The 27,022-nt window shown below is 41.4% G+C and overlaps 1 protein-coding gene across 2 annotated transcripts in view; it reads left to right on the forward strand.

Annotated features, from left to right (window-relative positions):
- LOC149191972 (uncharacterized) overlaps positions 1-27,022 on the forward strand; it is a 380,395-nt gene that overhangs the window by 54,683 nt on the left and 298,690 nt on the right. For both annotated transcript variants that reach the window (XM_089404444.1, XM_089404443.1), the window contains exon 4: positions 7,318-7,572. In XM_089404444.1, the coding sequence (XP_089260570.1) occupies positions 7,318-7,572 (255 nt within the window). The remainder of the gene's footprint in view (positions 1-7,317; positions 7,573-27,022) is intronic.

Here is a 27,022-nt window from a genome sequence, read left to right on the forward strand (position 1 = left end):
CATTTAGACGCCCCTCTCTCTTTGAGAGTTCTGTGAGCTAAGAGGCATGCACAAATCAGTGGAATTATGCAGGGATGATGAGGAGGATGAAGGAAGAAGATGAGAGAGTAGTTGAAGGGGCCATGGTTGACAAGGAGATAGTTAAGAATACACTTGTTTATGAGATGCCATCCGTTGTTGAGGTATCCCGGGTTGTGACCGAGTTCTCAGGTGATAGTAGCGCACAACAATTTGATGAGGTGGCGGGAGACATATCCACTTTTCATGAGGAGCCGATAGGGATAGAGGCATCTAGATCTATGACAGAGTTTCCAGACGACAGTCACCTACAACTGACTGGTATGTATTGCGTGTTGGGTTGTCTATGGAGGAGCAGTCAGAGGCTCGTTTTGGGACCATGATGGAAGAGGTTGTGCAACCATTCTTTGGGCTAGCCATTGATGAGGGGCAACATAGAGACCAAATGTTGGGATTTCAACATAGTTCGCTTCCGAGGCACATTGATGGGATCTACAATGTTATTAGCCCACCCTTACGCAATGGGTTGAGGGAGGCAGAGTTGTCTAGACATACCCGAGGAGATGACCAGGTTAGTAGGACTGAGCGACATGAGTTGAGTATGACACTGCATGAGCTTGGAGGGCTTGTTCCTTCCACAGGGGATTGTACATTCGATCCCTCCTTTGGGAATGGATGGCGAGAGGTACTGAGCTGGTACCCGATGGAGCAGGCTAGGCGGTTGGATAAATCCATGGCCACAATTCAGCAGAGGCCAGGGATTACTAGAGGGACTCGAGGGCCAGATTGTTGTTGGGATCCAGGTGGGATTTCCCATCACATCATAGAGCTGGTAGTAGCTACGTGATGGATCTGACGTTTGGGCACACACATTTTTAGATCTCCATCAAAACCTTGGTCATCACTAGTGACAGGATGGTTTGACAGGGGAGCAAACAGATTTCATGAGTTGTCTTGGCATATTGACTATGCGTGGAGTCACAGGGTGATTAGCTTACTCTGGCAGGAGCTGGTAGGAGGATGTGGCATCGACAGGCCACCAGACGGGGCATTACATGGAGACGGTGCCCTCTCATTGATATATTGGACACCGGAGCTACTGAGGATAGGCACAATAGTTTCATACCCATTGGCATGTGAGGAGTCAGCCCGCTTAGGTCTTTCAAGGTAGATGGGGAGATGTAGCCCACATGATGGGGGGTTTACTAGCAGAATGGTGGATAATTTGGCACATGCAGGATACCGTATGTTACAGGGTGGTACGACAGTGAGCAGTGGTACACAGGACTGCACAGAGTTATCTCGTAGGGTCCAATGTTATGTAGAGGGATGCAGACTAATGCGTATAGACCTAATTTTAGGCCATAACATCCAATGGTGTGCAAGGCGATGCAGCGAGGAGCATGCAAATGCATGGTGGTGTGCTGCAGCATGTCAGTTTAAACTATGGAGTAGGGGGAGTAGCTCGCATCACATTGAGTACCCGCGGGGAGTGTCAAGTACGGTGACACAGGCAGGACATGAGGTGATACAGGATGGGACAACACTAGCAGGGGGTATCCAACGGTGTACAACCTTGTAGGCCGTGGTGTGCAATGGCATGTCGAGGAGTACATGGATGCTCAATGGTATGCAGGGGTGTACGGTGCTGCGCAACGAGGTTTTGGAGTGTTGCCTCTCTGGAGGCTCCTAGATGGAGACACCGGGCATACCTTTGGGTGTAGTTCACCCAAGATCGACAGGGACACAGATGAGCGATACTTGATGGTATCCATGGGGACTCACATGTTTGGCCCTCGTCTACATCACTTACGGGCACCGTCGATTTGGCTATTGTCCTTTGACACTCTGGGCATCAACAACGGGGGATGAGGAGCTCACCCAAGATATTTGGATGTCACACAATGCACTAGGGGAGAGACTTCTCAATGGTGGCATTGGGTCAGTGCACGAGTTGACAGCCACAAGTTGAGGGATGAGGTGATCATCCGCAAGGGTGGCATATCATTCATCACTGAGCCTACGCATGGGGAGATTGTCACGAGGGAGATGTGCTACTCTTTCCACATGGCATGTCAGGACCATGCATGGGGTAGAGGATACCGTGTACGGCTGAGGCAGTTTTCTAGTATGTGTCTGGGTTGTAGACATTCTATTGGCACATTATCAAGAGGGTGGATGGCATACCCAGTGGTGATGGTTGGTAGGAGTAGGAGGGACCCACATACACTGAGTTGATTGCGAGTATTAGATACCCATCTATTGGTTGCATTCAGGAGGTAGCTATTTGGCACATGTGGCTTCCAGCGGTCATCGGTACTACGCAGTGGTAGGCACATGGCAATTTGGCATGCATCAGATTAGTTCATGATATATGGAGCCTATATATTGATTGCATGCAGGGACTAGAGATAAGGCACATATGGATTCTAATAGTTGTCAGAGCTATGCCACAGTAGGTCCGACTATGGGATGCAAGGATTCAGTTGGTTGATAGATCACTGTGTTTCGTGATGAGTAGATTCATGGTAGAGTGTGATCTAGTTCACCCTTGGGATTGCACATGGGGGTTCGTAGAGGCCTTCATCTTATGGAAAGGAAGGTTTTCTCTATTGCTGCACAGGTTCGGAATTAGATTTGGATGGGTACGCTTTGGCGTCATGGAGATGCTTGGGTAGGATGTATTTTACCTTTATCAGTATTTTACCATCGGGTTCCAGGAGAGGAGGATACAATGTACGCTTGATGGGTAGTCTATTAGAGCCAGAGTGATGCAACGACAACATGGTGGCACCCTTTTGAGGCTAGCATGGGACTCGGGCATCATAGTACTTGACAACTCAACGACCTTTAGGGATGAGTTGGCTACTATAGGGGAAGATCATTCAAATTCCTCATTGGGCTTTAGTGAGTCGTTGATGGCGTGGGGGACTTCATCAGCATGGCAGATTGGTCAGCACGGTGCTATTTGGGAAAGCTCATGCGGGACAAACTACATCCCTACAGGGATTAGGTTGTATTATCAGGAGTTTACTCTTGGAGTGCATGGGATGGACTACTCGATATGGCGACTTCTTGGAGAGTTGGACAGAGCCCTGCATTATCATGATGCTTTGCTTCTTGAAAGAACGTAGAGGGTACTTGGTACCTACACTTGGCTGGATAGTGGGTGGAGCAAGGGGTGCTCCACATTGAGCAGGGTGGCTCAGGATCTTGGTATTGAGGGATTCCTTTGTGACAGGATAGTGCATGGGACAAGGATAACTCGGCAACACATTTGGGACCCTAGTATTATTTGCAGTGACTATTTGGGCTATCAGATAGTGGGGACGCTTGTTCAGGCATTGCTTGGGGACAAGCAATTTTTGGCGGGGAGGACTATAATATTCCCAATTTTCCTAAGCCACTTAGGAAATATTACACTTTTTGACAATTTTGGAATTAGCCACAATTTTTGGTATTTTGACTTAGGAGAGGAAAAAAATCGAATTCTTGGTGGGTTGTGGGGGCCACACACCAAAGGAATACACACTCACTTAGGGAAACACACTTGTGGAGAGAGAAGAAAGGAGAAGGAAGCCGTGCTAGTGGAGAATGGGGCCCACGAGGAAAGAAAGAGGGCAGCAAGCATAAATAGAAGAGGAGGGACCATCATTTGGGGGCTTTTATCAATCTGAAAATTATACTATTGTTTGCTTGAGCTGTTGAGCCAAGTCAACTTTGTGCTGTTCAACACACGAGGTTTCCGAGGGGAAATCTCAACTTCTTCGGTGGACTCCGAGTGCCACCCTAGGGGAGCCATAGCTACACTTGTGAGCTGATCCGGGAGAATTCTACAACTGATATCGAACTGTTCTTGGGGCATTCTAGACGCAAAAGGGAAATACGCACAGCTTGGCAGAGGGAGCTACAAAACCGTTTTGGCTCCGAGCTTTTAGGGTCACATTACTTTGGTATTTTGCAGCCATTTTGTGGGAGTTTGGTGGGCTGAATCAGTGACTATTCTATAGGCCGAAATTCTTTTTCCAGTGCACATGCAGAGGCAGTCTCATTGGGTCTGCGTAGCTCCTTGAGGAGAGACTTAGTTGTGGGAGGATTGGCTGGGGGTTTGAGCTGAGATTTTCCAGGATGCATAAGGGGAATTTTGGGGAACATTCCTCAACATTTGGGGGTACATTTGCAGCAGATTTTTGGGTGGTATGAATTTTCCAGCAGGTGGAAGGGCTCACTCTAATTGGGGGCAAATTTGGAAGGTTGGAACTAGGCCCAACCCTTTCTGGGTTTATTGAGAAGAAACCAAGATTAATTTTGCAGAATTTTCTGAGCACTTATGAGGGCAGAATTCCTAGTTCTACTCGGCAGCCAGCAACATAAATTGATAGAGGAGGGTGCAGTTTATTCCAGGGCCATTTCCATCACTTGGGTTCGTGAGACATTTCAGGGTTTTGTTGAGTTGGCGGAGTAGTGCCCATGACTAATTTCTCAGAATTTTTGGAGCACTCTAGAGGGTCCAAACAACATCTTCCTTCCATCCAACAATTGTAGTTTTCCAGGGCTAGCGCAGAAATAGAAGAGGAAGTACTTCTTAGCAGTTGGGAAACATACTTTATCACCTGGGGTTGTCAAGCTTGCTTTAGCAAGCCCAGGTGCACACACCCCATTCAGATTTGTACTTTCCACTTGCATATATATAATAAAGTGGCTCAGTTCTGCGCATTTTTTGGCTAAATTCATGAGTCATTTACTGCATGTTGGATTTTATGTGTTGCATGTGTATTTTTGCTTGTTTATCATTGTGTTTCCTAAGTAGGAATACTACATCTTCTTAGATATATGAGGGATCAGATGATCCTTTATGGCATCCAAGATCATCCGCTTGGATTTCACTTCCCCCTTGTTGTGAGCTGCCAACTATTGCGGATTTGTAGGTGGAGTCACAACATCCTTTATATTATCCCAAAGGTCATTCTTTTCTAGTAAGAACATAACCCTCACCTTCTATGATAAGAATTTCGAGACACCATCCAATTTTTCCTCGAATTTGAGGCTAGCTGATGCCATCTTTGAGATCTACTGCACAAACTCCCAAATCTGAAATTAATTTTGAAACTCTCTAACTACTGGTGACTGGTCCTTCCTTACAATTGATTTTACTGGTATGAATCCCCGAGAATCTCAACCAGAAATATAACTTTGATACCATGTGAAAATTCCGATCCTAGATGATTGTCCTTATGATCTCAATTAAACAAGTAAATTTATGAATTTAATTAATGCAGAAATTAAATTCAGGCCATAGTGTCGATCATACAATATCTAGAAACTAAATAATGGAAGCATAAAATTAGTTTCACACATACACAGGTAAGTACTCCTTCAAAATCTATTCATTCCTTCAAAAAACTTACAAGGAAACCTGCACACTTTGCTAAACGTAGTGGCTGTGCAGTCACAAATCACCAAGAACAGGAAAAGTATGGCCTGCTGTATGATTGTACAGACCTGTGCTGCATGGCCTTGCCTACTTTCCAGATTCACCTTTGCCTAAATCCCTACTCTCTCTCTTTTGGTTGCTCAACCCAAGTTCTCAACTATGTCAATACCCCCTATCCTGAACTGTCTTTGTAATTTTAGCTGAGACCAAGACCCTAATCTACTTTTGAGTTTACTCCTCTAAGTCATGCATGTACGAGATACACTTCTTTAGACTTTAAAGCTAAATATAAGACTTTTCACTATTTTAATTAAAGTAAATTACAGAATAGAATTACTTTTAAAAATATCTTGAACTACTTCTTGCACCTTCACATTGAAACTGTGCGGTAGTTCTTGTCTGAGCTATAATTCTCAACATTTTATTTTGAAATTGGACAAGATATTGTAGCTTAGCTTATCTAACATTGTCATTTTGTCCAAAGCTTCATATATCATAATTTACCATTTTTCAGATCAATAGAGTATTTAATAGTTTCTCACATTCAATGTCGTTTTGGAATATGAATGGCCTTGCCTTGTTTTTTGAATTAATTTGCAACACTTAATAAATAACACTGTTGCAATGAGACTTGACAGTTGAACTTCTGTGTCATTTCAATTCCGAATGTTTGAAAACTTAAGAACTAACACAGTTTGTTATCTACATTGGTGCTGCTGTCATGTTTTGGGATGTGGGTTTATCGAAATGAATGCTGCATTACTTTAAGAAGCTTTCCGCGGTCTCATTTGCTGTGGACTTGACCTTCTTAAGTGGTTTCTTCTATTAATTATAACTTGTCTCAATTTCTTTTCTATGTTAAATGTTTACTGTTAATTGACTTTGGGCCAGAGCTTTGAATTGAACCTTGAGATCTACATGCCTGTCACTAATGTTGTGCCAGTTTTTTACTCGATAAAAGATTAGGCCATTACTTCTATGTCTACAAATGTATCTCATCTGTTAAAGGTATCTCTCATGTCATATTTTGCAATTCTTGCTAAATGTGTTTTGCACCATTTGGTGAGGAATCAAGAATGGACCTTTGATGCTTTCTAAAGTAGTGAAATTACATGCCTGTCACTAATGTCATGCCAAATGTTAATTCAATAGAAAGATTAGGCCATGACTTCTATGTTTATAAATGAATGTCATCTGGAAAGTTACCTTTCTCATCATATTTTGCAGTTCTTGCTAAATTTGCTTGCAGCATTTGGTAGGAAATTAATAATGGATCTTTGATGTTTTCCAAAGTAGTGGAATTATGATATTCAGTTTTTGTCATGTGGAAGAACCTGAGCAGAAAATATAAGCAGTTTTCTGTGTTCCTATCCTGATACAGGTTTCGGCAGGATGTTTGTAAATTCTTCTTGTTTACTTTGCATATAGAGCTAACACCTACAGTCATACATGTCAGGTTGTGTTTTCAAACTGGTCTAGTGAGGAGTGACTGCTATACTGTTCTTGTGTTGTCTGCATGTATGCTCACTACTTTTAGGGGAGGAATATATTTATGAGGAGAGAATTAAAAACAGTTAACCTTTGTTGAAATTTCCTGTGCAGAATGGATCTACCATTTTATTTTACTGTTGACATTATATTTAACAAAATAAGAGAGACATACTTTCCCAGATTGTTTGAAACTTTGAATTGTCTCTCAGGGGTTTGTCTTTATCTAATTGAGATTGGTTGCAAAAAAGCAGCAATACAGCATGCTTTTGAATTGAAGAATTACCTTACAATCTGTTTGGCGCACATAACAATATGGAATTTAGATGGAAAGCCACTCTTGTTGCTATTAATGTGCCAAATTTGTTTAAGTGCAGGATGAAATACGTCGTGAAGCACAGACATTGAGCTTAATCAGCCATCCAAATCTCTTACAAGCACATTGCTCTTTTGTAGCAAATCAGAACCTATGGGTTGTAATGCCATACATGGCAGGGGGTTCTTGTCTTCATATAATGAAGTCTGTCTTTCCAGAGGGGTTTGAGGAGGTGATCATTGCTACAATCCTGCGAGATGTTCTGAAGGCACTGGAGTACCTCCATAACCATGGCCACATACATCGGGATGTCAAGGTATTATTCCAATGGTTTTGATTAATAAGCAAATGGGTAGAGTCATTAATATCCATACCACTGGATGCTGATTTCAAATTAACAAGCCTTTTAAGCATTGCATGTTTTTGCATTTTGGAAAGTTTATATTTCTTCTCTATTGTTAAGAACCTTGTCATGTTATGTGAACATTGCAATCTCGACTCCCATATTTAAAGCATGATTTCCTTGGAAGTGTTATTTTTTTTGCACAATGACTATTGTTTTTATTTATCAAAAAGTGGCTATGGCTTTACCCAAATGGTGGGACACAGTCCATAAAGTCCAACTATCCTCAGATTTGCCTACCATCGTTTGGAGTTTGTTTCAAGTCATTGTCAAATATTTTGCACCGCCTTGTGAAAAGGGGCATTGTCTAACAAATTGTTTACATGACAAAATGTAGGAACATTTCTTGCTATTCAAATTTTTTTTTGTATCTAACAAGTAATGTGTCATGGCCTCGAGATTTATTCTATTCTATCTTTTTTTGCATTCCTTATTTTTATTTCTTCCCTTAGTAAGCGGGGGTGAGCTGAAAGATAATGTTTCATGTTTCCTTAAAGCTCTTTCGTAGGAGCTGCTTGCATAATTGGGGACGTCTATTATTGGAGGGGGTGGGGCTGGAGAGATTTCTTTTACCTCCTCGAGATTCCATAAAGTCTCTATTGTTTTACTTAGGGATGGCAAGTTTTTAGGTAAAGGGTGCATGATTGTGTCTTGTTGTCGCTCAAATTGTACACGAAATTGCGACAACGCTTGGGCTAGGGGCTGCCACTTTGATCCCTCCCCTCTTCATTTAAGCTGTCTCCCAAATACAGGCTAAGGGGGGTAGTCCCTATGGATGAGGTGATGAACAACTTTTTGGGAACCAACAAGTTAAGGAGACACAACTGAATGGCCTAGCAACTTGGTTGAGATTCAAAAGGCAAGTATGATTATTAAGCACGATTTGATTAGATTTCTTAAGATTATGAATAGAGACTAGTGCCTTTAAAAATTAATTACTTGCACAATATGAATAGTATTCCAAGTTACCAAATGAACAATTGCCACAGGATGCAAATTCTATCATAGATGAAGTGTAGGACCTAGATCTATGTGAGATGCAAGCTCTTGGTAACTTTTAATTATATGCCGAGTCTAGATGAATCCTTAACCTTGGTTGTTTAGATGCAAGTCTTGCAGAGGGGTTGTAGAAAGAAACCCAGAGGAAGGAGGCTAAGGCCTCATTAACGATACCTACCCTCGGGTTCTAACGACCCAGATCCCTCCATTCCTACAAGGGGGATTGCCCTCAAGAGAACTGCAAGGTTAGCTGTTCTAACCTCAGTGCAAGGGTCAAGCGTCACAATCCAAAGGAAAAGGTGGTCCTATTTCTCTTACAACCAGGCTTATGCTTGGAGCTAAATTTTAAAGCTTCACTTCTAACTTAGAATGAGGATGCAAGATGTGAGTGATTGCTTCAATGAGATTATCAAATTTGTCAAATGCTCCAACAAGATTAGATCACTTCAAATCAAAATGCTCACAATGATATTCAATACAAGATAAGAAGAGCAATATAAATGGAACACTTTAAAGAGCAATTAGAGATTATACCAATAAAACAAGATTAGCAACTTAAATGAGTATAATTAGCAATTCCAATTACTCCAAGAGCTTATTAGATTCTTCTTGAGAGATAAATTTAGATCACAAAAATGAGAGCAATATATTCTTATGTTACTTAACAATTAGAGACCAAATTCTCCCATTCACTTATCTTATGAACCAACTAGATACAAGATGCAATTTCCCTTAAGTACAATTCATAACAAGCATAAGGAAATAATGAGATTGCTAACGGTGATTTTTAAAATAAGATTAATGCAACTACAAGAATGAGATGCCAAGAATGCAAAGTCCAATGGTGGCAATCCAAGGATGCAAATGCAAGTAGCACTTTAACACAATGACATGGAGAGCTATTCTAATGCCAATGCAATGCAATGGAAGATTATTATAAAGACACCAATGTAACTTAAGGTATTAAGAGCCACCTTTGCACTATATCACTATTATAGATCAGCATACAAAATGCACGATGTCAGTCCCAAAATCCACTTGAAAAACAATCAATATTCCAATGACAAGACCTTAAACAATTGTAAAATGAGTTTCAGGCTTATAAGGCTTATTGGATTTAAGTTCCAAGCACTTATTTCAAATCTGATCAGACCTCTTTTTCAATGATATCAATCCAATATTTCAATTGCAAATGAGACAAAACAATGTCAAATTTCCTCTATTCAATGAACCACTTTGGGATCTTGAGGTTATTTAAATTAGTTTTACGACTTCTTCTCAATGATTATGTGCCACTACTTAAGTTATGCCACTGCTATTAATACTTCAGATTTGATGTAAATTTTGAGAGTGAGGAGGAAAGGGTGAGGATAAGAGAAGCAAACCCTTAGGCCTAGTGGCCTATGCCAAATTGGGAAATAAGAGAGAAATCGCTCCTCCAATGCCTGCACTCGCAGATTATTAGCTTAAAACACAAGGATCAAACTTGTAGAGCAATAGCTAACAAGACTAGGGCTTGGAGTTATGGATATTTGGCGTTGTAATCCTTCAAAGAAGACCTGCAACACCTCTGGATCAACTTCAAAACTAGTATGAATGATGGATCTAGCCCTCCAAAGGTTATGGCTAGGCTTGGCAAGCCTAGCGAGGCTTGCGGCCTAGTAGGAAAGAGGCTCTGGGCCTCATGGCTAGGGCTTTTAGCCCTCCTTGTGCTAGTGGCTAGGCCTCCAAGGACTAGAATGATGAAGCAAATGAATTTTTGGCCCTCGAAACCTTTCCTCAATGGATGATAAGCTTGTAAAAACCAAGATTAGCCCACAAATTGGCGAAAATATGATGAGAAAACACTATAAACCCTTACCCAAAATCACTTTAGACCTGCAAGACAAATTGTTAGCCCTTGAAATCACTTGCAAACAAATTTTTAAAGTCTCCAAAGGCTGCGGCCTAGGCTTCAAGGCCTAATTAGGCCTACAACTAGGGTAAATTGGCCCTTTTAGGGTTGCGGCCTAGGCCTAGAGGCATCGCAACCTCCCCACTTCCAAGCAAGATTTGTCAATCTTAGGCCCAAAAATGACCTCCAACACCTGCAAAATCAATTTGGAAGGCAAACACTGAAGAAAACCCTAGTTGCAGTAGCAAACAAGCCATCTAGGGCTAGCAACCTCCTCTTATAGGCTAGGCATTACAAAAGTAGCACTTGGGTCTTGTAGCTTTGGGCTTCTAACCCCAAATCAGTCCTCCTTGGCTGAACGACTTCTTCCTTCAGGCTGGAAAACCGTTGATTTTTGGTAGCATCGGATGTGCTCTAAGCCTCAAATTTTGCAGGGAGGCTTGGACACGTATTCCACAATACCTTGAAATCGTTTTGGGAAATTTCACCCGAAGGCAATTTTATTAAAATAATTAATTATTTTTAATGGGTTCCTAAGTCTAAACTTAGGAAATTAAAATAATTAAAGGGTATTAATCTAACTGTGGGTGAAACTTCTAAGAGAAGACGAGGATCAAGCCAAAATGATCTGAGCCATTGATTAGGATCTAATCTGGGCCGTTGGTTCTCAAGAGAAGGATTATAAGAGGAGGCTTGATGGGAATTTGGAAGACACATCGAGTGGGAGATTAGAGATCGAATTTTTGAAGTGAGCAGCGCAACAGTTTCCAGAGAGATTTGAAGTGATTTCTTGCAGAGAGGGACAGGGATAGTTCCGGTTGGAGATTTCTCATGATCTGGGAATACTCAACAGAGGAGGCAGAGAGAGATCCGGGAGAGGCAACGCTGGCCAGCGTAGGTTGATGCAGAGGCAACACAGAGCCTTGAGGAGATCCATATTTTTGCTGGAGAGATCAATTTCTGAAGCTGGAAGCCGGGGTGTGAGACCGGGAGGACATAATTGAAGCCTTAGAGAGGCAAATCGATCAACAGAGGGAGTGACGTAGTCCCTAGGAGTTGTGACGTTGGGCCTACACAATGACTGCGCAGAGGCAACAAGGGACTAGCCATTCTGTGATTGGATCAGTCAGGAGCGTCAGTGATAGTGTAACGTATTTCCCACTAATCTTTTGTTAGTGATATTCTCTATACTAGATAGCCAGCAAGGCATCTAGAGATTGTATTAAGAAAACTACTGCTTAATAATACAAACCCTCAGCTGCTGCATTGGTTTTCCCACACTGGGTTTTTCCGGGGACATTTGTCCAAAAACAACGGTGTAATGTGTTGTGTATTTCTTTCTTTCTTAGTTCCTTGTTTCCGCTTATAATTTAATTGGTGAAGATTGCAGTGTATTAGTTTCGGTGTTCACTGTAGGAAACAATAACTAATTTGTTCAGTAATCAGTTGCTGCAGTGGTGATTCGGGTAATCGAATTTTCACATGGTATTAGAGCAGTGCAAGTGAAGCAAGAAGAACAGTGCTAGAGAACCCAGCGCTGAGCAGAGGAGGTCGAATCGCTGCAGAAGGCAGCAGTTCGAATCCCCATAGGGTTTACACAGTCCAGGGTAGGAGGGTTGAATTTTTGAGGAAAGTCTCTCTCTGAGTGAGTCGACAGAGAGGAAGGGCTTCTAGATTGAAATCTTGCCGTGCCAGAGGGAGCAACGTAGCAGCCTTAGCGTGAGGAAAGAGCTGGTGGGACGTAGTTTTTTCCCAGGCAGTTTATTGGGCAAAAAATCGTCAGAAGAGAGAGGAGAAGCATAGCGAGGGAATTTTTTCCTCAGTGGACTTCCCGCCAAGAAGTCCATTTTCTTATTGCCTGAGCAGCAATAGTAAGAAGCATAGAGGAGTAGTTCGACGTTTTTGTGGCAGAAATGGCAACCAGTGGGCTGAGAGATCATGACAGGTTGCATGGGGCATCCAACTATGTCATCTGGAAGGCAACGATGTCATTCCTTCTAGATGAGCATTCTCTCAATACCTATGTCGATAGCGTGGTGGCTGTGCCTGCAGATCTAGATCCGCTGAAGAAGTACCAGACAGAAATGGCGAAGGCCAAGAGGATGAACCTTGATGGAGTAAAGGATCACGTGGTTTGTCACGTCGCTAGTAGAGGGACTACTAAGGAGATGTGGTATGCCTTGGCAACGCTGTATCAAGGATCTTCCGAGCAGCGGAAGATGTACTTAGAGCAGAAATTGAGATCTGCACAGATGCAGAAGGGGGAGCGCATTGATCCGTTCCTCACGAAGCTTCAGGAGACCCAGGATGAGTTAGCAGCTATGGGGTCTACACCTCAAGGTTCCGAGATGGTGAGACTAGCCCTAAACTCAGTCTCAGAAGAGTGGTAGGTCTTTGTCTAGAGCATCCTGGGCAGGGTAGCTTTTCCAGACTGGATAGCATGTGGGCAACTCTCAAGCAGGAAGAGCTGAGGAGAGATCTAGTCAAGTGCAAGCTTGACGGAAGCAACAACAGTGGGTTGAAGCCCAAGGAGGAGGATGAGAATGCAGCCCTTGCATCCAAGGGGCAGTAGGAGCAGCGGAGGCGGAAGAAGGACGTCTCGAAGATCAAATGCTTTAGGTGTGGTGAAATGGGTCACTACGCAACAAGATATCCTCTCAGGAAGAAGGACAAAGATGAGAAGCACTTTCCGAAGGCTGCACCCGCGAAGATCGAGGAGGAGTTTGTGATGCAGTCAAGATACCTCCAGGAGGGAGGTGTGCTGATTTGGAGCTATAGTTCGAAAGAGCTACAGATGGGCAGGATCCTTGAGGAGCCCACCTCTCTGATCAATTCCTTGCTACGGGAGCCCAGATCAGAAGTAGCAGGATGGATTAATGTCAATTAGTGCAAAGGAGTGTTGGAGCGATAGATGCAGTGGCTAGAACACCAAGCTTGAGCAGCGTAGTGCAGAGTTGCAACTGTGCAGGGAGGCACAATGTAGTAGCAACAACAACGCAGTGTTGATTTGGGGTAGCATTGGATGTGCTCTAGCCATGAAAATTGGTGGAGAGGCTAAAGCACATGAGATCTCCAAGACCCAGAAATGGTTTGCGCAGATTCTAACCGGTTTGGGAGATATTGAAATAATTAATATTTTTAATGGAGTTCCTAAGTCTAAACGTAGGAAAAATAAAATATTAATGGTTGAGACTTAGGAAAAACAAAATATTAATGGGTATTAATATAACACTAGGTTAGAAGGTTCCAAAAGTCATGGATCAAGCCAAATCTAATCTTAGCAGTTGATTAGAGATTTAATCTCGGCCGTTGAAGGACCAACAAGAAAAGTATAAGAAGAGGCTTGAGGGTCAGTTGGAGAACACACTGAGGGAGATCGGTCAGTGCGATTTCTGGAGTGGGGTTTAGCTGAGAAATTCGAACTAGTGGTCTAGAGAGTAGCAAGAGGCAACGAGTATAGAACAGAGAGTCGGGAACAACACTAGAAGACCAACGCAGAGGTTGGAGAGGCAGACGCAGAGGCAGCAGACTGCGTAGTCACTGGAGGGCCTGCGTGGGTGACGCAGAGAGGCCCAGTGCTGACGCAGAGGGGCAGGAGCTGACGCAGAGGGTCTGGGAGCTACGTAGAGGCCAGCAAGCCTGACACTGAGACTGGGAGAAGTGCTGGAGAATTTTTCTCTGTTGGGTAAGCCAGTTTGGCACCCAGTTGTACTAAAGAATTGCTGAATAATAAAATCCTCCTCTGTTGCACCGATTTTCCCACATTGGGTTTTTTCGAGGACAATTGTCCAAAATATTTGTGTTGATGTGTTGATTCTTGTGCATGTGTTTGTTTCTGTATTATGGTGTGATATTTGCAACAAAATTTATTTTAATGTTTACTGAAGGGTTTTCGTAAATAACTTATTGGGAAATAAGTAGGTAAAATAAATCAGTTGTTGCAGTGATAGAATTTTCACATGGTATCAGAGATAGGAAGGGAAAATCAATTATGGGTCCAGACCATGATGCAAAGGCATCTACGTCAGGAGACTCGCACAAATTTTCAGAAAATTGCACAAGAGACAGTAATTTCGATTTCTCTATGTTGGCTTCCAGGTTGGAAGAAGTGGCTTGTGTGACTAGTTATGCATCATCAGAGGTATGGTATATAGAGAGTGGAGCCTCTTGGCATATGACGGGAATCCAGGAATGTTTCTTAGATTATCAAGAGGAGAGGATGAACTTTCAGATCACCATGGGGAACAAGGCGAAGTGTATTCCAGTAGGAAGGGGTACCATAGTTTTTCAAACCGAAATGGGAGAGCGTTTCCGTGCTACCAATGTGTTGCATGTACCAGGGTTGGGGATGAACTTACTTTCCATGTCACAACTTCAAGGCAAAGGCTATGACGTTTTCTTCATCAAGGTATACGTCAAGCACTCGATCTGGAAAAAGAAAGTGCAGATCGGGATCAAAAGTAACAAGTTGTACAAAATACAACTAGAATCACCAATGGCACTAATAGGCAGTCATGGAGACAAGGATTTGAACGAACTATGGCACAAAAGAATGGGACATTTGCACCATGGGGCTCTAAGAATTCTTAGGAACATTGTAACAGGAGTTCCAGATCTTAGTACGGAACGAGATGATGTATGCATAGGATGTGCTCTTGGAAAGTATGCTAAAGCAGCATTTCCTAGAAGTAAAAACAGGGCTGAGAGTGTACTAGGATTGATACACTCAGATATTTGCGGACCTATGTCCACTAAAGCTCTTGGTGATGTCGAGTACTTCGTCACCTTCATTGATGCCCACTCAAGGAAAACTTGGATTTATTTTCTAAAAACCAAGGACGAAGTTTTCTGTCGATTCAAAGAGTTCAAGGCTCTGGTGGAGAATCTGACTGGGAAGAAAATGAAAGTTTTGCACTGACATAATGGTGGAGAGTATGTCGATAAGGACTTCATTGATTTTTGCGCTAAGGAGGGCATTAGAAGAGAGTGGACAACTTCTTACAATCTGGAGTAGAATGGAGTGGTAGAAAGGAAGAACTAGACCATCGTAGAAGCAGTTAGGGCCATGATGTATGATCAGGATATGCCAAAATTCCTGTGGGCAAAAGCATGCAACATGACAGTCTATGTTCAGAATAGAACTCCTCATCGGGCATTGGGAAAGATTACTCCAGAGAAAGTCTTCACAGGGAAGACACCTGAAGTCAGTCATTTCAAGATATTTGGGAGCTTAGCATATTGCCGCATACCTGAGGAAAAGAGGAAGAAGTTGGATCAAATTGCAGAGAAAGGATATCTAGTGGGATATAGCAAGAATGCTAAGGCATACAGAATCTATCTTCCAAGCAGCAGGAAGGTAGTAGTCCGACGAGATGTGAAGTTCATGGAGGACAGGGCTTTCAGAAAATATCGAGAAATGCCTTTGGAGGAGCAGTCAAAAGAGGAGCCATTTGTCAAACCTTTTCAACAAACGGAAGTAAAGAATCCTTTCTCGGATCAAGAAGAATCACAGGAGGAGGAGGAGATAATGGAAGCACCTGTTGGTAGAGGAAGAACGAGCAGGGAACTTCGTCAGATTCTACGAGATGCAGAGGATTTCATCGGTGCACCAAGGAACAATAAGAGGGAGCGAAAACAGTCAGATAGATAGCAGGCATTAGTAGCTCTGGATGGGGAGCCTTCCAGTTTTCAGGAGGCTGCTCATCATCAGGTTTGGCTGGATACGATGGTAGAGGATACAACTACATAACTGTGAACGATGTTTGGGAGGTAGTGCCAAGGCCTCAAGACAAATCGATGGTAGGTTCGAGATGGATCGACAAGATTAAATACACTGCAGACGACAGTGTGGAAAAATACAAAGCCAGGTTTGTGGCTAAGGGGTATGCTTAGAAGGAAGGAATTGACTATGAAGAGACCTTTGGCTCGGTAGCCAGGTATATATTCTTTAGAAGCGTGATATCTCTTGCAGCACAGATGGGATGGGAGATTCATTAGATGGATGTCAAAACGACATTTCTAAACGGGGTGACAAAATAAGAGGTATACATTGAACAACCAGAAGGCTTTGAGACACATGAGAAGAAGTCTCATGTATGCAGATTGAAGAAAGCCTTGTATGGGCTGAAACAAGCACCTAGAGCATGGTATGGTCGAATAGATGGCTACTTGCAGAAGATGGGATTTATCAAGAGTGACGTAGATCAAAATCTCTACTATCTGGTTGTAGAGAACGAGTCTCTAATCCTAGAATTATATGTGGATGATCTCTTCCTGACAGGACCATCCAGTCTCATTGGGGGCTGCAAGAAGAATCTAGCCACATAATTTGACATGAAGGATTTGGGACGAATGCATTATTTCCTGGGGTTGGAAGTTTGGCAGCAAAAGGGGGAGATCTTCCTTGGGCAAGGGAGATATGCTACAAAAATTCTGAAAAGATTTAGGATGGAGGACTGTAGATCCATGGCTACCCCAATGATTACCATTTGGAAGAAAATTGATGCATCAGAAGACAAGGATGTTGATCCCACCTTATACAGGTAGCTCATAGGGTCCCTAATGTATCTGGTCATTACCAGGCCAGACATTTGTTACACTGTCAACACCCTCAGTCAGTTCATGGTGGAACCAAAGAGGGCGCATTGGGCAGCAACCAAACACGTTCTCAGATATTTACAGGGAACAGTCAATTATGGATTCTTGTACACCAGGAGTAAGGATATCAGATTGAGTGGATTTACTGATGCAGATTGGGGTGGAAGTTCAGTGGATTGGAAAAGTACCTCTGGGTACTGTTTCAACATTGGATCAGGAATGACATCCTGGTGCAGTAGGAAATGTAAATCTGTGGCTCTGAGCTCAGCTGAGGCAGGATACATGGCTGCAAGCATAGCTTCGTGTGAGGCCATATGGCTTAGAAAATTGCTTGTGAACCTATTCAAAAGAAAGATGGAGGCGACCAGGATCATGTGTGATAATCAGAGTTGCATCAAGCTCTTTGAGAATCTAGTGTTTCATGATCAGCCAAAACATATTGATATTTGATGACACTTTGTCAGAGACTGTGTCCAGCGAGGAGCCGTAAAATTGAGTTACACTCCTATAGGAGAGCAGGTGGCAGACATCTTTACTAAGGCCCTTGGAAGAACGAAGTTTGATTATTTCAGGGAGAAGATGGGGATGATAAAGAATCCATTTCAGTAGCTGAAATGGGTATGATGTTGCAGTGCAGTAGCACAATGCATCATGATGAGAAGAGGATGTAGTGCAGATGCAGTGTTGGGAAGAACGGCCAACAGCAACATGGATGCAAAGGGAGTTGCAGTGCAGATGCAGTGTTGGGTGAAAGGCCCAACAACAGCATAGATGCAGAGGGAGCTGCTGTACTGATGCAGCAATGGCAATGGCAGAGCCATGGGTAGCAGTACAGGGTGCAGCAGTTCAGAGGATGTTGGGCGGGGAGGCCTAGCATCAACACAGGTACCGGTGCTGGATAATTAGTGTGATGCTCAGTGAGGAGTATTACTAGAGCATAGTCCTGGCTAAGAGGGAGTGTTGATTTGGGGTAGTATCAGATGGGCTCTAGCCATGAAAATTGGTGGAGAGGCTAAAGCGCATGAGATTTCCAAGACCCAGAAATGGTTTGGGTAGATTCTAACCTGTTTGGGAGATATTGAAATAATTAATATTTTTAATGGAGTTCCTAAGTCTAAACTTAGGAAAAATAAAATATTAATGGGTATTAATATAGAACTAGGTTAGAAGGTTCCAAAAGTCATGGATCAAGCCAAATCTAATCTTAGCTGTTGATTAGAGATTTAATTGCGGCCGTTGAAGGACCAACAGGAAAAGTATAAGAAGAGGCTTGAGGGTCAGTTGGAGAACACACTGAGGGAGACCAGTTAGTTTGATTTCTAGAGCGGGGTTAGCTGAGAAATTGGAACTAGTGGTCTGGAGAGCAGCAAGAGGCAACGGGTACGGAACAGAGAGTCGGGAACAACACCATAAGACTAGCGCAGAGGTTGGAGAGGCAGATGTAGAGCCTCTCAAGCAGACGCAGAGGCAGCAGACTGCGCAGTCATTGGAGGGCCTGCGTGGGTGACGCATAAGGGCAAGAGCTGATGCAGAGGGTCTGGGAGCTGCGTAGAGGCCAGCAAGCTTGACGCTGAGACTGGGAGAAGTGCTGGAGAATTTTTCTCTGTTGGGTAAGCCAGTTTGGCACCCAGTTGTACTGAAGAATTGCTGAATAATAAAATCCTCCTCTGCTACACTGGTTTTCCCACATTGGGTTTTTCCGGGGATAATTGTCCAAAATATCTGTGTTGATTCTTGTGCATGTGTTTGTTTCTGTATTATGGTGTGATATCTGCAACAAAATTTATTTTAATGTTTACTAAAGGGTTTTCATAAATAACTTATTGGGAAATAAGTAGGTAAAATAAATCAGTTGTTGCAGTGATAGAATTTTCACACGCAATGGCTTCAGAGGGATATCGTGGGACTAACAACAGTAAAATCTTCAACATCGAGATGCATCTATGCTGAACACTTGTTCAGTGATTTGGGATGTTTTTCCGTTGCTGATGCAGTAGCAGCAACAGTTTGCAGTGCAAGGGCAGTTGGCAGTGGCAGTGCCAGCAACAACACGGATGCAGAAATTCAGAGGGAGCTGTAGTATGGATGCAGTGTTGACAGTGGCAGTGTCAGCAACAATACAGTTGTAGCAGCAGTGTAGTAGTTTGTGGACAACATGTCAGACATCAACAACGCATAGGACGATGTTATGAAGTCAGGGTGATGCTTCAGTGGGAGGCATTGCTAGAGCACATTCCTCGCTAAGAGGGAGTGTTGATTTTTGGTAGCATCGGATGTGCTCTAAGCCTCAAATTTTGTAGGGAGGCTTGGACACATGTAATTCAAAATACCTTGAAATCGCTTTGGGAAATTCCACCCGAAGCCAGTTTAATTAAAATAATTAATTATTTTTAATGGGTGCCTAAGTCTAAACTTAGGAAATTAAAATAATTAAAGGGTATTAATCTAACTGTGGGTGAAACTTCTAGAAGAAGACGAGGATCAAGCCAAAATGATCTGAGCCATTGATTAGGATCTAATTTGGGCCATTGGTTCTCAACAAGAGGATTATAAGAGGAGGCTTGATGGGCATTTGGAAGACACATATAGTGGGAGATCAAAGATCGAATTTCTGAAGTGAGCAGCGCAATAGTTGCTAGAGAGATTCGAAGTGATTTCTTGCAGAGAGGGGTAGGGATAGTTCTGGTTGGAGATTTCTCTTGATCTGGGAATACTCAACAGAGGAGGCAGAGAGAGATCCGAGAGAGGCAATGCAGAGGCTACGCTGGCTAGCGTAGGTTGACGCAGAGGTAGTGTAGAGCCTTGAGGAGATTTGTATTTTTGCTGGAGAGATTGATTTTTGAAGCCGAAAGCCAGGGTGTGAGACCGGGAGGACAAAATCAAAGTCTTAGAGAGGAAAATCGATTAGTAGAGGGAGTGACGCAATCCCTAGGAGCTTTGACGTTGGGCCTACGCAGTGACTGCGCAGAGGCAACAAGGGACTAGCCATTCTGTGGTTGGATCAATTAGGATCACCAATGATAGTGTGAGGTATTTCTCACTAATCTTCTGTCAGTGATATTCTCTATACTAGATAGCCAACAAGGCATCTAGAGATTGTATTCAGAAAACTACTGCTTAATAATACAAACCCTCGGCTGCTGCACCGATTTTCCCACATTGGGTTTTTCCAGGGACATTTGTCCAAAAACAACGGTGTAATGTGTTGTATATTTCTTTCTTGCTTAGTTTCTTGTTTCCGCTTATAATTTAATTGATGAAGACTGCAGTGTATTAGTTTCGGTGTTTAATGTAGGAAACAATAAATAATTTGTTCAGTAATTAACAAATAGAAGGAACTTAATTAGTTGCGGCGATGGTGATTTGGATAATTGAATTTTCATAACTACTCCTTCCAAGACTAAAAACCCTCTCAAACCCTAGCCATCTAGGCTAGGTGAGGGTTAAGATGCTCACACTTGAATTTCTCTTTGAAATTTTAGTCCTTTGGCACCTACAAGATGGATAAATAGAGCCCATGACACAAGATCTAGAAATTTCTAAAATAAAACTCCAAAACTATTATTTACAAATGAGAAAAATAGTATACAAGGGTTATAAATAATTTACAAATTATTTACAATAATCTACAAGAAGATATTAGCTCTAATTATCAAATAATTCATTTATAGCCGAAGTAGATTTCGAAAAATAATTTGATGGAAATAATTTTGAATTTTAGTGTACCACTCCAAACCTTGCACAATATATCGGTGTGGTCACTTCAAAGTCCATGAACTTGGGCTTTCCCCAAGGGCTGAATCACCTGAAGAGATCTCTACACACTTGAAAGATAGATCATTAGCTTCATAGGGGTTCGATTCACACAAATAAACTAGTGATCTAGAGATACCTGCTATATCCACCAGCGTCAATGTGTTTACTCTAGCCCAAAACTTAAAGCAAGATACCCGTGCTAATAGATAGTCCAACCATTGACTATGAAACAATAATCTTCAGTTAAAGCATAAAATTCGAGCATTAAACCCATTCAACACATAACATGAATCATTAAGTTAGAGACACCTTGAATTGAAACACCAAAGAGTTTTTATTAATGAAAAAATTCCAACAAAGCTTAGCTCAGTACAAAAGATTTTCAACACCATTCATGTTATAATGAGGAGCTTGAGAGCTTCCTTATATAGAAAAAATGAGAGGGAATAACCTCTCCAAGTTGAAATAACGGATAGTTTGACTTGATCCTAGAGAATAACCGCTAGTTGCTGCTTGATCCATGCGAAAATCAAATCCTGTCCCTTGATCTGGAAAAAAATCGAATTTGTTGATAAAGGCCTTACTTCAGGTCAAAAATATATTTTTTCCAAGCTTTTTTCCTTGAAAATTGATCTTTCACGCAACCACCATGGTCCAAAGGTTTAATTTCTCTTGAAAATTTGACTTTTCCATTGATGGAGGACCTCATAAAATCAATTTCTTTTGGACCCACAAATTAGAGTTTTGATAACTTTCACTTTGAGGGTAATTAATTTCCCTTCATTTTATTTTTTGATAATTTTTGGCTTAATTTTTGTTTTTATTTTTTGCCAAAAATTAAAAGTAAAAAGACACTAGTGGATTAATTATTTTTCTACCCTCTAAGTGTATCTAAAAATATTTTGGTAATCATGTTCTAATAATGAGGAACCACTCACCAAAAATATTTCTAAACACACTTTCACATCGAAATAATAATTCAACCCTTAGAAGGGGAAATTGCACACGAGATTGTGACAACACTCAGGGCAGGGGATGTCACTCTGATCTCGACTCTCTCCGTTTAAGTTGTTTCCCTATAGTAGGCTAAGGGGGGTAGTCCCTATGGATGAAATGATGAGTTCGAGAGACAGCTGAATGGCCTAACAACTTGGCTGAAGATGATTGACAAGTTTAATTATTTTGTACAACTTGATTAGATTTGTAGAAGTTATCAATTAGAGACTAGTTGTTATGAATACAAAATTCATAAATAAAAATAATTAAATAACAAATAATAAATAATAATTAATTCAATTAATTAGTTATTTATTTATTTAATTAATTACTAATTGTAAGTTAACTATGAAGGGCTGTAGTTAAACAAGGTGTTTGTTCACCTTCCTGGCCAATCAATGCCTATATAGGCACACTGCCACCAAGGAATTGTATCATCCCTTAGTATTCATTTAAGAAAAAATATTTATTACGTTCTTGTGTTCTTCAAGTGAATTCAAGTTTTCATGTCTGGGTCCACAACAGTGGTATTAGAGCCATCAATCTTCTCGACTTGTGCTGCGTCCATTCCGCTGTGTCTCCATCATTGTGTTCACCATCTCTGTGCTGCCTTGTTCCCTCGACCTACTGACTGTGCTCAGCTCCAACCATCACGTATTGCTAGCCGTTGTTTTCCCCACCACTGTGCTCAAAACGTTGTCCATATGTCCACGCCCTACTGTTGTCTCCCTTCTGCCTCAACAAACCCTATCATCGCCGCTGTTTGTTCTGACCTCGTGCGTTTTCTCAACCCCACCGATCAATTGGTTGCTGTTGTCCATTGTGACTTTTTTCTTGCTGACTATTCAACCTTATCGTCGAACTTTCGAATCGTCATCAATTATATAGTGTGGACTCATATTAATTCTATTAGTTGATTATATAATTAAAATAATTAATTATATATATATATATATATATATTTAAATTATATATAAAAATTATATGTATTAATTAAATAATGATATATATTTAATTATATAATTAAAAACAAAAGAAAAGAAATGTGAAAAAGGAAGAGTCAATAGTGGGGTCCACAAAGATAAAAGGCAAGATGGTGAACTCGGAAGAATTACAGGAAAATGTTAATTGTTATAAGGACAAAGTCAACAACGTGCGTTATCGCCTCACCGACATAGAAAAGTCGCAAACAAAAATTCGAGAAGGACAAAAGAAGTTAACAAAAATGATGGAGGAAATATTGCAGAAAGATTACAAAATCAAAGAGACTAACCCAGAAACTGGATGAGCATAGTGAACAAATCGCTAAGCTAACAAAAAAAGTGGACACCATGTTGTTTCAGTCCACCCCTTACCAGGAAATGGCAAATATTCAACAAGGTACAGATGGACCTGAATTTTCAGATCCACCTGGAATTATTTTGTCAGGAAGCCAGTACTATACCAAGGGTCCAGAAAAAGACTATCAATGAATTAAAAGAGAATTACCTAAGTACGATGATAAAGATCTTAGAGGCACTATTGTTTGGGTTGATAAAATGGAGGCCATTTTTGAGTCAAACCCTCCAATAGGTGAATGAGAAAAAATCATGACCGCATCCAACAATTTGGAAGCTGAGGCATATGATTGGTTCCTATGGTGGTCCAACAAATGTGAAGCTCATTCATTTCTTTGGAATTTTTTTATGGATGCTTTACTAAAAAGGTTTCATGAAGAAGAAGAAGATGATATCTATGAAAAATTCGTTTATCTCAAGCAAAAAGGGTCTATAAGCGAATACACCCACGAATGGGAATTATTAGCTACAAGACAAAGCAATCAAGAACTGCTAAAAATGTATAGATGTGGACTTACGGAGTATATCTGAGAAGAATTGAAATTGTACAAACTTAAAACCATTGAGGAAGCCAGACATGCAGCGAAGATCATTGAACAAAAGCATAAGTTCAATAAGTCATATACCCTTTCTAAAAAATTAAGCAATTACTCAAAAGAAAAGTCAAGCAAGAATTCTCTAGACAAGTCTAGCAAGTACATTCCACCCCCGTTGTGAGGAGGAAACCAACAGTCAAGTTCTGAGAAGAAAAAGGATGGCAAATGCTGGAAGTGTGGAGACAAATATTCTCCAGGACACAAGTGCAACACACAAAAACTCTACAATTGCGAAGCAGAACAAGAAGAGGAATCTTCATATAGTGACTCAGACGAAGAAACCAACAAAGAAAATGAGGCTCCTAATACAGATCCAAAAGAGGAAAATATGCCAAGAATTTCTTTGGCCGCTATCACAGGGATAGCCCATCCACAAACCTTAAAGCTGAAGGGACATGTTAAGAAGCAAAATGTGATTGTATTATTAGATTCAGGAAGCACCCACAATTTTATAGATGTTAATGTAGCAAAGAGGCTAAATCTATCTGCATATCCTGTGACAGATATAAAGGTTATGGTGGCAGATAGTAAAAGAATAGATGGAGTAGGGAAGTGCCACAAGGTTAAATTGCAACCAAGCGATTAGGAAATGGAGTTTAGCTTTTACACAATTCCCTTCGGAGGTGTAGATGCTGTTTTGGGAATACAATTGTTACAAACCTTGGGGACGTATTCCGCAAATTACCAGAAACAATTTATAAAGTTCAAGTGGAATGGAAGAAAGTATAAACTGTTTGTGTTCCAGGCTCCTCCTACCTAAATCATATTTGCACAACAAATGAAGAAACTTATTCGAAAAGGAGCATCGATATTCGTTGCACAATGCCAACAGTTAGAGTTGTTATCCATGGAAGGGACTCACCAACAATTTGAAGTCTCCCTAATCTAGAAATATGACGAGGTATTTCAGAAATTGCCTATGAAATTACCTCCCGAAAGGAAGATTGAACACATCATTGAAGTCAAACCGGATGCGGCACTTGTAAATGTCAAGCCATATCGCTATCCCCATCATCATAAAACAAAGATAGAAAGACTAATACAAGATTTGCTAAAATGTGGAGTCATTACGAAAAGCAAAAGTCCATATGTGGTGCCAATAGTGTTAGTCCAAAAGAAAGATGGATCCTTCAGGTTGTGTATAGATTATCGAGGATTAAACAAGATAACTATTAAACGCAAATTTCCCATTCCATTTATAGATGAGATGTTGGGAAAACTTCATGGCGAATAATATTTTTCAAAATTAGATTTAAGGTCAGGCTATTATCAAATACGACTAAGGATAGAGGACATTGAGAAGATTGGATTCATAACTCATGAAGGGAATTATGAGTTTAAGGTAATGCCATTTGGACTAACAAATGCATCAGCCACCTTCCAGGCAACCATGAATGAGATTTTTCGCCCATACTTGTGAAAATTCGTATTGGTTTTCTTTGACGATATCCTTATGTACTTCAAAACTTGGAAGGAGCACCTCAAGCATCTAGAAGTACTTTTCGTATTGGAGAAGAATACATGGAAATTTTAGACAAAAAGGGAAAAGATAATGTTGTTGCCAACGCTCTCTCACGAAAAGATGAAGACACCACAACGTGCTCCGCATTAGTAGTAGTCCCTAATTGGTTGGACGAGATTTAGACTGAATATGCCAAGGATCAAGACTCTTGTTCAATAATCGAAAACATTTTTCCAACATCCCAACTTTGAATGGAAAAATGTCATACTATGGTATAAGGGTATAATTTATCTAAGTCCTTTATCCAAATTTAAAATAAAGGCCCCAAAAGAATCACATAATTCCCCTGTAGCTGGGCATGTCGGGTTCTTCAAGACATACTACAACACATGTCAATCGTTCTACTGGAAGGGAATTCAGAAATGTGTCGCCAAGTGCGACATGTGTTAGAGAAGTAAAAGCGAAAATGTCTCAACTCCTGGGTTGTTACATCCTTTACATATTGCAAATCAGAAATGGGAGGAAATTTCAATGGATTTCATCGACGGTTTACCTATGCCTGATAGTAAGGACAAGATATTTGTTGTAGTAGATAGACTCACTAAATATGTGTTAAACACACATGGACAACAAAGAATGGGAAAGATAAATCAGTGAGTTCATTTTTTTATTAACAATAGATATACATTTATAGTACAAATACGTGACTCTTGGGTTTCAGATCCCAAGGTCTCTTGGACTCCTTTTGTCCATTCGACTTCCACACTAACCCACTTAGGATTAGGTGTCCAACATTCCCCCCCTTAATCCGAAGGGTTATGTATGAGTCCAAGAAGAGAGCTGTAATACAAAATGTGCAAAAAATTCATGGCAGCACTAGGCTGAATGTGCTCTATGAAATGTTGGTATAAAGGGCAGTGGTTTAAGGATGACCACCAACACTGGAACGCTTAGTGCAGTTCTCGGAACTCTTCCAAAACTGGCAAGAAACTGAAGTTTTCTGCTAGAGGAAGTGATCATATTGTTTTAAAGAGGGAAACCTTCAACCACAAAAGGGAGGTCTCAACCTGTGATGGTTTAAGGATAACCAACAACTCTGGAATGCTTAATGCAATTCCTGGAACTCTTCCAAAACTGGCAAGAAACTGAAGTTTTCTGCTAGAGGAAGTGTTCTCAATCTGTGATGGTTTAAGGATGACCAACAACTCTGGAATGCTTAATGCAATTCCTGGAACTCTTCCAAAACTGGCAAGAAGCTGGTGTCTTCTGCTAGAGGAAGTGTTCTCAATCTGTTCACGGGCATCTCTGTCTCTGGCTACAACTCTGAAACTGGTGTGGCAGGTTGTGGCTCAGGCTCGCTTGATGTGACTTTGAAGCTTGTAGATGACCATCATTTCCCCCCCTGTCAGATACAAGGTGAGAAGATGGAGAAAACTCAACTGCAAGACTGTTCAATACTCTGGAACAAGTTCTAACATGTGTTTGGAATATCTTCTTGGCTGTTGATGCCCATTGCCAAGAAGCGATCCATCCAAGATGAATCTTTGTTCTTGCAGGACGTTTGTTTCTGAAGCATCTGTGTGAAGAATGGCTGGTTTTATGACAGTGCTCACATGGATGAAGATCAAAACAGTGATCTTTCAGATGGCCAACTCGATCACAGTGTTGGCATTTCACGATCTGTTGTTTTTGTTGTTGTTGTTGTTGCTGTAGAAGAGGGGCAGAG

The sequence above is a fragment of the Pinus tabuliformis genome, chromosome 2_2, assembly GCF_031772625.1.
Source record: "Pinus tabuliformis cultivar Carrire ecotype Pingquan chromosome 2_2, CPIR1, whole genome shotgun sequence".
Classification (NCBI taxonomy): Eukaryota; Viridiplantae; Streptophyta; class Pinopsida; order Pinales; family Pinaceae; genus Pinus; species Pinus tabuliformis.